The 13,292-nt window shown below is 38.1% G+C and overlaps 1 protein-coding gene across 6 annotated transcripts in view; it reads left to right on the top strand.

Moving 5' to 3' along the window:
* Positions 1-13,292, top strand: part of KLHL13 (kelch like family member 13) — an 89,255-nt gene that overhangs the window by 15,788 nt on the left and 60,175 nt on the right. For 4 of the 6 annotated variants that reach the window (XM_067303987.1, XM_067303986.1, XM_067303985.1 and 1 more), the window contains 2 exons: positions 2,795-2,853; positions 13,125-13,196. The exons of 1 other annotated variant lie outside the window; for it this stretch is intronic. In XM_067303987.1, the coding sequence (XP_067160088.1) occupies positions 2,834-2,853; positions 13,125-13,196 (92 nt within the window). In that variant the 5' untranslated portion in view covers positions 2,795-2,833. Of the gene's footprint in view, positions 1-2,794; positions 2,854-13,124; positions 13,197-13,292 lie in introns of those variants that run through there. One more of the 6 variants, XM_067303989.1, reaches the window with a different exon arrangement.

The raw sequence follows: 13,292 nt of genomic DNA, 5'->3' as shown, positions 1-13,292 counted from the left end.
TGTTGGGCATATAGAATTAATGGTGAGAATGGAAAAGTTGATAGCAGCTCTGTCGTACAAGTGAAAATTAAAAAGAATTTGTTCATACTCTTTTTTTTTTTTTAAATAGCATTTGAACCATCTGAATTTCTATGGTAATGAGACTGTGTAAATATTTCTCCCACATTGGCTGAATTTTGTATTCTATTGGAAGAAAATTCTTCAGCTGCCAACTGTAGAACTTGTATACATTAAGTTACCTGTTGTGCACTGTTGTGTTCTGTAATCTTTAATTTTCTCCTATGTACAATAAAACAATACATGTAACATTCCTCGTGATTTTCTGCTGCAAGCCAGCCCTGCAGCATACAGCTCAGGAGAGGCTGCGTATCTTTTGTCCCCTCAGCAGTGTTTAAAAAAAAAAAAAAAAAAAAAGCCCCCCCCCCAAATTTAAAAATAAAAACTCAATTTTCACCTGCCACTGTAATTGGCTCAGCGGTCTTTCACGAGCACAATGATGTGAGCAGACAGTTTATAAGCCTTTTAGCTGAAATCTCATTTCCCAAGGAAACATTCAGGTGAGGGGAGGAGATACACAGATATCAGGTATTTCATTTTTGAAGTCGCTCCAATGTTTTTTTGTTTGAAACTGGTGAAACAGGCTGAGGAAGTTATTAGGAGTACGGTGGTGACTGTGTGTAAATAGCTTGGCCTATCTACGGTGTTAAACTCTCTCTGGAAGAAGTTGAAGCTGATTTGTCGAGGATTTAGTTCTAGTTTTGTTGGGTGAAATTTACGGTGCTGTGTAACAGCCCACTTGCCTATTTCTCCCAAAATAAATTTAACAAATTTGTAACTAAGTGGACTTGGAGTAACCTGATTAGGGAATTTATGTAAAGTGGAAGGATTAAAAAAAAGAAAAAAAAAGTCACATTTGTTTGCTGAGAATAACTGATAGATCTGGTTTTCTTCCCAGTCTTCGAGCAAGCTGAAGTGAATATTCTAGCTGATATGTATAGATAAGCAATCCTATTAAAGACCCTATCAAAATAACGTTGTTTTGACCTTGGCAAGGGGTATATGGATAGGAGATCCATAACTATATATACAAAACTCTCTCTAGTGTATACTGGCCCAAGACCAGGCCAACTTCATTTATTTCTTGAAATGCACTTAATCTCATGGAAGCCTTTAGATTTTTTGCGAAGTGGAGAGGACTTGTCTTTTGATCACTTTGTACAGTTGTGTAGTGCATTTGCCTCATCAGATATATCTGTGGAATACCCATAGGATTGTAAAACAGCTAATGCCATATCTGTTCTAATTATATTAACCCTACTGTACACGATACAGGATTTGACAAGAGACCTTTTCTGAGTACGTTTCTAGGAAAGCGGTTCAGGTGGACATGGTGCTTTTTGAATGTGCTAGTTTTATGATGGAGGATGGATAAAGCAGATCCTGTTTACTCAGCAGGCTTCTTTAGTAGAGGAAAACCTGAAGTTTATTTGAAATGAGAACGTCCTGAGGTGCCGCAGCACTAGGGGTTGAGAACCACCTTATCCTGCCAGCAGCTCAGACATCAGTGGGAAGGGAGCAGGAAAGTTTAGCTACTGCTAAAGGATTCTGTTTGATGCCGTCTCGGTTATGGCACTTCTGAAGTGTTGCAAAGAACACAGTGAATCTATAATTCATGCTTACAAATACTGTGTGTGAGTTCTTTCCACTAACTGTCTCTCATCTGCTTTAACAAAATCAAATTTTAGATAGAATCCTAAATTAGCATTGCTTGTGGCTTATTCTCTAAAGTCAGAATTTTGTTTGTAATTGGTAGAGTTTTTTTTCAGGGGTGACGAGGGGAAATAGTGGCAAATGATTTGCAGAAGTTCTTATGTTTTTTTTAATATATAAACTGACCAAACATTTTGAATGCTATATAGATTTATTGTTTTGTGAACATATGTAGCAATACTCATTTACTGTTATGTGTTTATCATTCGTATATGTTTAAAAATGCAAAATATACACAAGATCAGAGATTTAAGTGTGACTTTCAAGTATATTGCATGGTTTATATTTTGCAATGCTTGCTGCAGAATGACAGCAGCAAATTGAAATATTACAACTTACCACTGCACCTTCAAGTGGAGATGGAAGTGTGAGTTCACAAACTTGAAGGTAGACTGCAGTCTTTTCATTAATGACTCTGAGATACCATACTCCTAGAGACTGAGAAAATCAAACATGGCTATAGCTTTTTGATCAACTGTTATTAGATCTTAAAAATGGAGCTCATTAAAATTTAAGCCTTTTTTTCCTCTGTACAAATTAGTGTTGTTACTTATTGCACATAAATAATGTGAGCTGTTTCTCTCTCTCACTCTTAAAATAAAAGGTGGCTTTTAAAATAATGAGTCACAGCTTCCATTTTAGTAAATTGTTCATGGGATAGGCAGGCTCAGGAACAACTGGGTTAAACCAAGAGATTATTTGAAAAATCTAGGGCATGTGCTCTCTCTGTTCACTTGATTAGTTTTCATAATTCATCCTTGTTTGCACAGCAGGATGGAGCTGTAGTCATGTAATACATACAAATAAGAAACTTTTTTTTTCTTTTGTTCCTTTATCTCTGTGTTTTTGCTGTAGAAAGTTAGTGAAACAGGGAAAAAGCCACACTGTGCATGAATATTTAGAGAAATCTTGTTTTATTTTCCTAAAATACATGGGGTTTGAGAGGCAGAATGCTACTTTTGGATGTCTGTCTGTGACTCTCTGCCTCAATTCTTTTTTTTTTTGTTTTTTTGTTTGACTACAGGTGCATGAAGAACAGTGGAGATATTTCCGCTTATCAGAGATGATGTGGAGAGACACTTTGTGAGTAACTGAATGTGTTCTCTTTTTTTCCTTTTTTAAAAGAAGCCCCAAATACTTCCTGAGAATTGAGAGAGAGAGAGAGAGTGAGAATTTGTTCTCTTCTTTCTAATTTAGAGTGACTGTGTCATTTGCCTAAAATTTTCATTTGCTTCTGGAAAGCTGTGAATATAGAGCCCTGCAGGGAAAGAACAGACAAAGCTGAACTTTGAAACAAAGAGCTGGAGGCCTGAACAATGGAATCTGCGTGGTTTCACGAGCGATTGACCGTGCCGCCTAACTTTTCCGCTGTGATCAGTCTACCAAAGGCTTTTGCTGTTGACTCTAAGCACTGCTGCAGACATCAGTGGAAACTCTCACGCTGCGTCCATGGGTCACCTTTAGTACAATTAACTAGGTGCTTACGGAACTACTTCTGTCGAGCCTGAGAGGCACTGCCTAGTCTACATGACAGATTTTCTGCCAGTGTAATTAAGCTCTTGTTAATACTTTTCCTTGCCTGATTTTGGTTGTCGGAAGCATCAGACTTGCAAAGGTGGGAATAGTGGTGGTCTGTAGAAACTGAAAAGTTTCCTGAAGGCTTTCAGTTTGTATCTATGTGCTGGAACACAATGATATTCTGATATTATGTGGCTAAACTACGCTTCCAAAAATATGACAGGAAGTGAAGAGCCTCAAAGACAGCATGTAACTGTACTGAAGTATCTAAAGCGTTTACTTTTGTGGAAACAAGGTCATTTTTTATAATTGCAATTAGTTGCTGGGATGCCTTATTTGTCTGAGGGACTCCTTTAAGTACACTACTTTAGTAGTGTTGTAGACTCATCTGACAGCTCTTTTGAGGTGGTTAGGTGCCAGGGTTTCCTCTGTGGATCCTTAGCAGTAATTTTGCTAAATTTCTTGTAACAGTAGAGAACTGAAGAGCATTATAAAATTATTTTAGGATTTTCCATGATAGTCTTTGTGCTTAGTTTTTATTTATGTTTGCTTTAAGTATAATATGAGTAACGTGGTCTTGAATGCTTTCATTTAAGCCATAAGAGGGGATACTCTGGAGGTACTGCTTTGTCCTAACGATAGCTCTCTAGGAGAATGGTACCTTTGTGGACAACTTCAGTGCTTTTCTTGGCACTGAAGAGTTGGAGTCTATGTTAGAAGAGCTGCTGTTACCTGGGGCACCTCCATTTAATTCTTTTCTGTGTTTACAGGAGTATTAATGTTACACCATGAGAATTTTTTAATTGAAAAATCTCCTTTTACTATAACAAACTAGTAGTAGTTTTAAACTCTTAGGCTGGGACTTGTTTGGATTCTTACACTGTATTTGACTTCTTTCATTACCTAGATCTACAAAAAGGTTTTAAAACTGTTTTTGCACTTCTCTTGTTCTGGAGCCTTTTGCATATTTTCACAGATAGGGTTTTGTGATTTGTAGTTAGTAACTGCTTTTAAAAAAAAGGGATTAATAGTTAAGTTCCTCATTCTGGGATGAGATTAAGTGTGTGCAAATAGTGGGTGCCAGTCTGTCTCGCCTTCAGTCAAATCTACCTCAAGACAGCCTTGGCTTCCAGTTGTCTTTCCCTTGGCTTCTTCCAGGCATTGCTTGCCAGCTCAGGGAGGCTGCCTGAGGTTTTCTTTGTTCTAGTGTCCTGGCTAGGTGCTGGATTCTTCACAGAGCAGCAGAAGAAATCCTTTTGCTGATCCAGCTAACTTATCCAGGAGATGCAGTGTTGATTTGATTTACTCTGTGAACTTGAGACCATTCTCTCTGGCCAAAGCCCGTGAAGACTTTGCCACAGTTGGCTGACGGTAACAATAATATGGAAAATGGAGTAGGTGAATGGAGTTTCATTCTTCTTACCCAAGCGTGCTTACAGAAATGAGCAGGATCACCTCTGGTCTAACAGTTATTAACATGGACTACAGTGGGGAGTTTTTGTCAGTGAGGAGTGCCTGGAGTCTCCTCTACCCCTACAGAGCAGCTTCTACAGCTTTTGGTAGATAACATCTCTTCTGTCTCGTTTTTCCTCCCTGGTCCCTCGAGCAGAGGGACACCCTGAATAGACCTCACTGCCCCACAGTTATTTGACCAGTTATTGAAGAGTATACTCTTCAATATTCAAGAATTTCTTATGGTTCCTTGCAGTTGAGATGAGATGTTTATACAAAGCTTTTGGGGAAATTCTTTCCCAGTGAGATAGTTTCTCATATCCTAGAATTCCTTTCTGTGAAGCCTTTTGCAGGTAACCATGGTGGTGGGTTGTCTGATCTGCCCATCCCGGCTCGTGTTGTTCTTGGTGTTTGTGGATTCTAGGCAGCACTACCAAGCAAAATCCCTGGATCAGGTGTGCTAGGGAACGCTGCTTCATGCAGCTCTTCAAATGCTCCATGTGCCTCCAAGACAGTGATCTTTCAGCAGTCCCACTTCTGACCCAGCAAATCGGGTAGGAGTTGCTTGGTGGTCTACATATTCTTTGAGACTGAATAGTCATTCAGTGGATAATGCTGTTTTAAAAATCATCCATGTTTAAATTCCCCAAACTTACCAGCAGGTATTTCTGCTGTTAGTAATGAGAGTGAAGGCATATGGACAAAGCCTTGGCTTGTAACAGAATCTTTTGTTTCAGCTTGCTAAGCTGTTGTGTCCATCCTTGGACAAAGGAAACTTTTTTTGTTTCATAACTCAATCTTTTCCCTTTTTTGAAAAAAACAAACAAACAACAGTTCTTTACCTAGCTTTTGATGTAGCTTTATGGAAGCTTTAAAGGTGAATGAAGGAAGCAGAACTTCTGTGGCAGTCTGGTCTGTACAGGCCTGGATAAGATATATTTGAAGTGTTTTAGATGTGCACAGTTTTATTTAACTGCCAACTGGGTATCACTATACAGAGCTTGAAAAACATTGCAGTTGAGAAATTCACCATTCCTTTTAATAAGGCATCTTCAGTACCAGGTTAATAAAATTATAACTTGATTTGTTTACCAGAAATATAATTTAGGTATAAATATTTCAAATATCAGTCTACATACATTAAATGAAAAGGTTTTCCTAGTGATATCACACTCACTGATAGATTTTTTTTTGAATATATTTGCAGATGTTGGATGTATTTTACTATGGTAATTTTCAGAACCGGCTCTATGAAAAATATACACACCAGTTGTTTTGGGAGAGGGGTAGTGTTTAATTCATGCAGATTGTTGCTGTTAAGGACTTTTAGCTCCATAGCAGTCGGCTTTTCAGTCTTTAACATATGGTTGGGTCAGGTTGTGCTCTGATATTTGAGGGAGAGCGGATAAAGCTTACAGCCAATGACACCCACCGTGAACAGTGTTTCTGGATTTGCCTACATTAAGACTCCTCTGTGTCAGCATTAATAGCTGCAAGAAAAGGTAATATCTATCTGGCTAGTTTAATTCTTACAGGATTGTGGTAAGGGTGAATATAGGTAAGATATAATGGGATATCTTGTGAACTGAATAGATTTTAGCTCTTGTTACAGGGTGAAGGTTCTTTTTCCAGTTCTACATGATCATAACCTTGGCTTTAACCTCTGTGCTCAGTATCTCTCTCTGTGAGTGATACTTACCCTTTTTTTATAAAGTTTGTGGGATGTATAAAGGGAATTGCTATTGATCTGGTTTTTTATTGTTATTGTGAATATTACTGTGCAGTTTTGAATGTACAGAATTTCTGGTTAAAAGGGGAAAAATGTTTTTCCTTTGAATACTCAAGCAGCAAGCTTTCAAGGCTTTAAAATATATACTGCAACTTCAGTGCATTAAGTTTCTTTGTTAATAAAGTGCAAGCATACAATAGAAGTTTTTTTCATTTAATAGTATTAATTCCTACATTCACAAATTGAAAAAAATATTCATAAGTATACTTGGTAATATTTAAATTGTGGAAATAAAATACTTTTGACCAAAATGCAAAGCTGCATGCTTCTTCCCTATTTTGCTCGTGCTCTGAGAGCCTGACAGGCTGAATTAGGGTGCCTTGTTCTGCTTGACATCTGCCCTTGTCTGAGTAAGTCCAATTTGTACCATAGTAATAGGTACTTGAGCTGTGCCCTCAGTAATCAGTAGATTAGGGGTGTATGTGACAAGCTGGGCACTGAAGGGACATGCTGTATCTAAGCTATTCAGTTTCCTAGTGAATGGACTAATATGTTCTGCTGGCCTTCCTGGGTCGTAGTAACAACATAAAGCTTTACCCTCTTAAAATAACTGGCAGGCAGCAGTTGGTTTATTACCAGGATTTTTTTTTCCTCTGCTATTGAGGAGAAAGTGATATCCAAAGGTCATTAGTTCTGTTGTCACAGTGGAGATAAGTCTTTTATCTTTGACTTTTGTCATATTTGTTGGATTGCTTCTGTGTGCCTTTTTTTTTTTAAAAGGCAATGCTTGTGTAATCAGACTTTGTCAAGGGATCCATTTCACTAGCATTAATGTATTAAATATAAGTGATGATGAATGAGCTTTAATGTACTGAATTCATAACCATAGGTTACTCCTATTGGCAAAGGCTTTGTGAAGGAAGAAGAGTGCAGGTGAGAAGTGAAAGTCCTTCATAGAGCACTGAAGATATGATTCTGTAAGGACTTCAACATTTTAGGAGTACTTTACATCAAATTGATTAGATGTTTTTTTGGGGCCAGCTAAAAAGCTTTGTAATATTTTCATTCATCTTTGTAAATACGTGAGATAAAACTCGGTTCAGTGTACAAATCAAGGCATGAAATATTTAATCATCTGACTTACAATTCATAACAGCATTTAAAACAATACTTTGGTACATACATCTCAATATTGCAAAAATTCTGCTATCTGCTACTGCAGTTTCGGTGCTGTGAGTTGAGACTCTCCTTGTACAGTGTCCTGACCTGGTGTCATGGGCAAGAGCCTGTAGTAATGAGTTGGTTTGTGGTCTCTGCCTCATTGCTGTAAAAGTGTGGTGCCATGTCTCAAAGAGCTTTTTCATCCATGTTAGTTTTCAGGTAAAAGCTATGTTTGCTGGTGATAAAATGAGGGTATTGAAGAATGGGAGGGAAGAGGGCAACCTGCCACCTGCAAGACTCGTTAGGTGAATGTAGGCCAGCCAGTTGCCAACCTGCTTGTTCACAACTTACTATCCAAAACATTAAGTACAGCCTGAAAAGATGGATGTGGAAAGAGGTGCCGCTTCCACCACAGGCTGGAGAGACACATGCGTGGTGTCTGCTGGTGCGCTGGAATGAAGCAGTGGGGAAGAGCCGTGACTTTGATGTTGATGACGCTGTCGGCTGCAAAGCTAGACACAACGGTACGGTTCGGAGTTGGAGACATCTGCAGTGTCATCAGTGTGGGAAGATTATCTGCTTTGTTTGAGATCACCTTTAGAAATAAAGTACAATAAGGCTTTTTCATAAGTCCAGCTATTATCCTGCATGTCACTAAAAGTCTATAAGCAGACAGTTCTAACTTTAAACTTCAGTTTGATAAATAGTTCTATAAAACGACACTCCGTGTTTGTCTTGAAATCTAACGGTGACTGTGATATTGTCAGACTTGTTGCTGTTAGAGTTCAAATTATGAAGCCCATCACTGTCAGATACAGATTGACTTGAGAGTCAAGATCCGTAAGGGCCCAGATGCCTGTGTCCTTAGACAATGAAACAATCCAATTCTAGCATGATTGTGCTAGAACAAATGCATATACTATCAAGAGGTTGAAATTGTCAGATTGTCCTGAGATTAAAAGTTTGATTGCATTACAAACTGTATAAAATTTTTTTTCTTTTCCTATATAACAGCTCTGGATGTTTAATTTGCTGTCTACAACATCTTAAGGCTGCTGTAGCTATGCAGTGAAATAGTTTGTGTTTTGATTTGGTGCAGGCATCCTGGATGACTTCAGGATGTTATAAGATGATGAGAGTAAGGCAGTAGATCTTTTGGAGCTTTGTAATACACACATTGCTAATGTTTCTCAGTGTCAGCTTGCATCCTTCGTGTTAGGCTGTATTTATCACAAGCCAGATGTTCACGTTGCTTTAACAGTGCTCCCTCTGCTATACATGCTAGCTTTGCAGTAGGATGGTTTACATATAACAAGAATTACTTGTACTGATTTTAAATATGGTTTTGTGTTATGGAGTTCAGTGTAGTGGATCCTGTTCTATTAAACAGTCTCACTTCCTTTTAGTATATGTGGCTTTCTTGAAATTACACTGTAAATGATACTTCAGGAAGTCTGAACTGATCCAGCATATGCTTAATGCTGAATTTTAATGAACTCCTGTGTGCAGTATGAAGTGTGTTGGTGTTTCAGGAACAGAAGCTTCCTTAAATTTTGGGCTTTGGGCAGTTTCACACCTATGTTTTTAATGATGATCTCTTGGCTTTGCTACAAGGAGTCGAAATTAAATAGCTTTGGAAAAAAATATGTTGATTTTTAAATGTAGCAAGGAACATTTGTTTTAGTGTCTTTTCAATTAAAGAGAGAGTGCCATGGGAAATGTGCTGTTTTTGTTGTTTGGTTGTTTTTTTTTAACGTTTCTCTCGTGCCTTATTTAACACTTGCTCATAAGCAACCCTGACACAACATATGCTGCAGTTGCGTGGTTGCTGCTGGATCAGAATAACCTGTAGTGGAAAGGCCTGAGCCTTTGTGCTGCTCTTGTGCTAGCAGAGTGCTCAGCCATCAGCTTACACCTCCTGTTGTGTTTAGTTTTGGTGGCTGTCGAGCCGAAATAAATGTTTCAGTTGTTTGCCCAGATTTAGAGATACAAAGTGCTGCCTTAATAGTAGGTACTTACTTGCACTTGTCCTGCTTGCCTGTGGTTTGTCAGCCTTCAGCTCCTGCTTCTGGCTGCAAAGGCTCACAGGTAGTCTGTCTTGCCAGAGGAAGAAGTCTTGGGTTTTAAATTCAGAAATAAAACTTTAAAAGGATTGTTGAAGAGATTTATGAACTTTTTAAAGAAATATATATATTTTTAACTTCATCCAGATGACTGATTCTGTGGCAAGCACGAACCTTTTATTCTTTTGAATTTAATGATTCTAAGCTTGTGTTCCTGCTTTTTGTTCCGTAAAAATGCTAACTGAAGAGTACAGCTCAATATCTACTTTGCACAAACTCTGGGTAATACATTGCTTGAATCTTCGCCTGAGCAGCATCGCCAGTGTACAAATGTAAAATGGCTTAATAAGCCAAAGAGTGCAAAATGAGAGAGTGGGGGCAGAAGGAGATCTGTAGGAAATCAAACCAAGTGACTAAGAAGAAACAGTTCCAATGTATCAGCCCTCTGACAAATGTCAAGTGCCACGCAGCATCGCTGACTTGGTGGTGATTGTTCTGAAGGAGAAATCATCGTGGCCTTTTTATAAGGAAAAGCACCTTCATGCTTAAGGGGTCACATGAAAGAAACTGTAGAGGTGCTTATTGGACAGGTTGCCAAAGGTTGATCTAATTAAGGGGAATAAATGCAGCAACAGCAGCAAAGCTGAGCCCTGAAGGACCTTGGAAAGCAGCCTTTTGTGCTTGATGTGGCGAGGGAAGCAGGAGGACCAGGTGGATACACTGGAATAAACTAACGTGGCTGAAGTGACAAGCCAGGAAGATGTTCAGCAGAGTTTCAGAGGATTAAGAAATGTGGAATTTGTCTGAAACCAAAATAATTTAATTCTGTGCAAGGTGGGTTTTACCCAAGTAGATAATAAGGGGCAAAATTGTTCTGAAGATGTAGAAATAGTTATGGGAAAAAAATGTTAAATGTTTGACAGTAACTCTTTATATGCAGGCAACACACTTTCCCAGGTGGTTTTGATGAAATAAATTGGTAAAAATTGTTTGCCGGGATGTAACTGTATCAGTTTAAGGCTTTTGCTAGTATAAATGTGTAAAGTATTTAAAGAAACAGCACACTTCATGTTTGCATCACCTTTTTCCCTTGGGAAGGGAGTAGAGGTATAGGAAACAAAACGCTTTTCTCCCCTCCTCCCCAACAAATCACCTGTCAGACAGAATTACACATCTGTAGTGATATAACTGTGCAGCAAGATGAAAGCTTAAATGCAGATATGTTTAAAGACCCAAGGTAAAATGTGAACAAATGAAAAGCCTGTTTTCCATGTAAATAGTGTTGCATTCACCAAAGGCTTTATATTATTAACATGTCTGAGGACCTAGTTCAACTTTGAATTTCACGTTCATTTCTAGAAGCTTTGTTGATGAAGAAAACTACTAAAATTCAGTGATGTTACAGAGCATGTTCTTGTTGTCTGGAATGCTTTGTGGTGACAAAAGTGACTTCTAATGCTGATTTTCATTGGAAAGTAATTTCTTCAGTGCATAATACAGATTTTTCAAGAAACCTTTCTAACGAAGAATCAAGAGGAGGAAGTAGTAAATGTTGAAAGTAGCAGCTGCTGTGCTATATGCATCTAATATGTTCCAAGTGCTTCAGAGGCAGGGAAGTGTTCACACTTTACTGTGAGCATAAGTGTATTCTGAGTAAATGTACCTGGACTGAAAGTCATATCACTTCATTAGATACCCTTATTTTAAGACACTCTAAGTGCCTAGTTCTAATTTTGAACTTCTGAGGAAAGATAAGTGCTTCTGAGCTGCTGTGTGCCCTGGATTGCATGTTTTGGCTCGAGTCAGATGGGCTATTTTAATTGTTAGTTCAGAAGCAATTATTTTTGGCCTTGTTCTCCTACCATTTGAAACTCTGATTTCTAGTCCTCTGATCTTTTAGATACAGAATTTAAGCCTAATATCCTTTAATATTGGGTGGGAGACTTAAAAACAATTCAGTGTTTTTATTGCAGGACAGAGGTTTATATGCAAAAGGTGCATTTTTAAACAAGTGCTTTAAATCTCAGGGATTTAAAAGGTGCAGAAATCTAACTTTCTCTATTGAGATCTATATTTGATATTGCTTTGGTTGTCCACAAAGTTCTCTTCCTGGTTTATTCAAAAAAAAAAAAACAACAAAAAAACCCAAACCCACATTTTTTTTTAATGTCATTTGAAGATGATCTCAGTTGTTTGATTTCTTTGCTTAGTGCAAGATTATAGTATCACAGAAAAGACTAGCTTGGAAAGGTCTTCTGGAGATGAAAGCAGGGTTTTAGGTTAAGTCATCCCGGGCCCTATCAGGCTGAACGTTGAATATTTCCAGCGAGGGAGACTCTACCACTTCTCTGAGCAACCTATTTCAGTGTTTAATTCTTCTCATCGTGAAGAGGTTTTTTCCTTTTGTTCCTGTTTTTTCTTATATCCAGACGGAATTTCCTCTGACGCAACTTGAGCCTGTTGCCTTTCGTCCTGTCACTGTGTGTCCTTGGGAAGGGAGTACGTCCATCTTCTCTATAATGACATTTCAGATGTTGCAAACCTGTGCTTATATCCCCCTGCGCCTTCTCTTCTTCAGGATGAACCAAGATGAGAAAATAGAGAACAATTCCATTCTCTCATTTTGTTTACTATTTATTTTAAAGATTAGGCCTTACTTTTCAGTTCATACTTACAAAGTTGAGGAGCAGCAAAGCTTTGGTCCTGGCATTGAAACTGAATACTATCATTATTTTATCTCCTAAATGTTCTCCTTGAGTTCCTAATGCACACATGAATGCAAGACACACAACACTAATCAGGAATTAGCATCCTAGATTAGAGCCCATCTTTGCAAGCAAAAGAGAACTAATTGAAGTTTATGATAGTCAAGGGAATAGTAGAAATACAGGCATCACAGCTGAATGGTAGAGAGAAAACTTGTGCAAAGATGGTTTGTAGGCAGTATGTTTGTGGAAGACAAAAAAAAAAAAAATCCTAGAATGTAATTTATCATGGGATAAAAGCTTTTCATCAAGATTGATACTTTTTTCTATTATCAGTATTTTTTTGTCCTTTTTTAACTTAAGACTTTTCAGTTGATGGAATTTCTTCCTGAGTCAATTTTCTTTATGCTGCTGCTCTTGATAATCTTGACTTTTTTTTTTTCTTTAAAAAGCTCAAAAGGTAGTACTGAAATGAACAGCATGCAGATACTGTTGTGCTTGAATAAATTTTAGAGTGCATCTTTTGTCTGCTTTGTGGCTTTCTGGGATTTATTTTCCTTTTTTTAAACAAAAGGACTCATTTTCCTATCAGAACAACGGATGGACTTCACAAATCTTTGGCAGTTCCTGGCTGCAACTTCATGTGTTCTACCATGCTAAGTATGCTTTAGGATGGCTACTCTTGTCTAAAATTACATATTGCATTTTATCTCCTTTGGTCAACAGGGGAGTTACTAACCTCGACGGCATGGATCATTCTGTGCTCCGAGGGGAGGTGTCAGCAGTGCTTCATGACAGGTATGTTGCAAGGGGCTACGTTCAGGGAGGAGTGTCCGTATTTGGGCTTTTTTTTTTTTTCTTTTTTTTTTTTCCCCCAGGATGGCAACCTGAAAG

Source organism: Apteryx mantelli, chromosome 13, assembly GCF_036417845.1.
Source record: "Apteryx mantelli isolate bAptMan1 chromosome 13, bAptMan1.hap1, whole genome shotgun sequence".
Taxonomy (NCBI): Eukaryota; Metazoa; Chordata; class Aves; order Apterygiformes; family Apterygidae; genus Apteryx; species Apteryx mantelli.
This window is presented reverse-complemented; position numbering and strand designations above follow the sequence as displayed.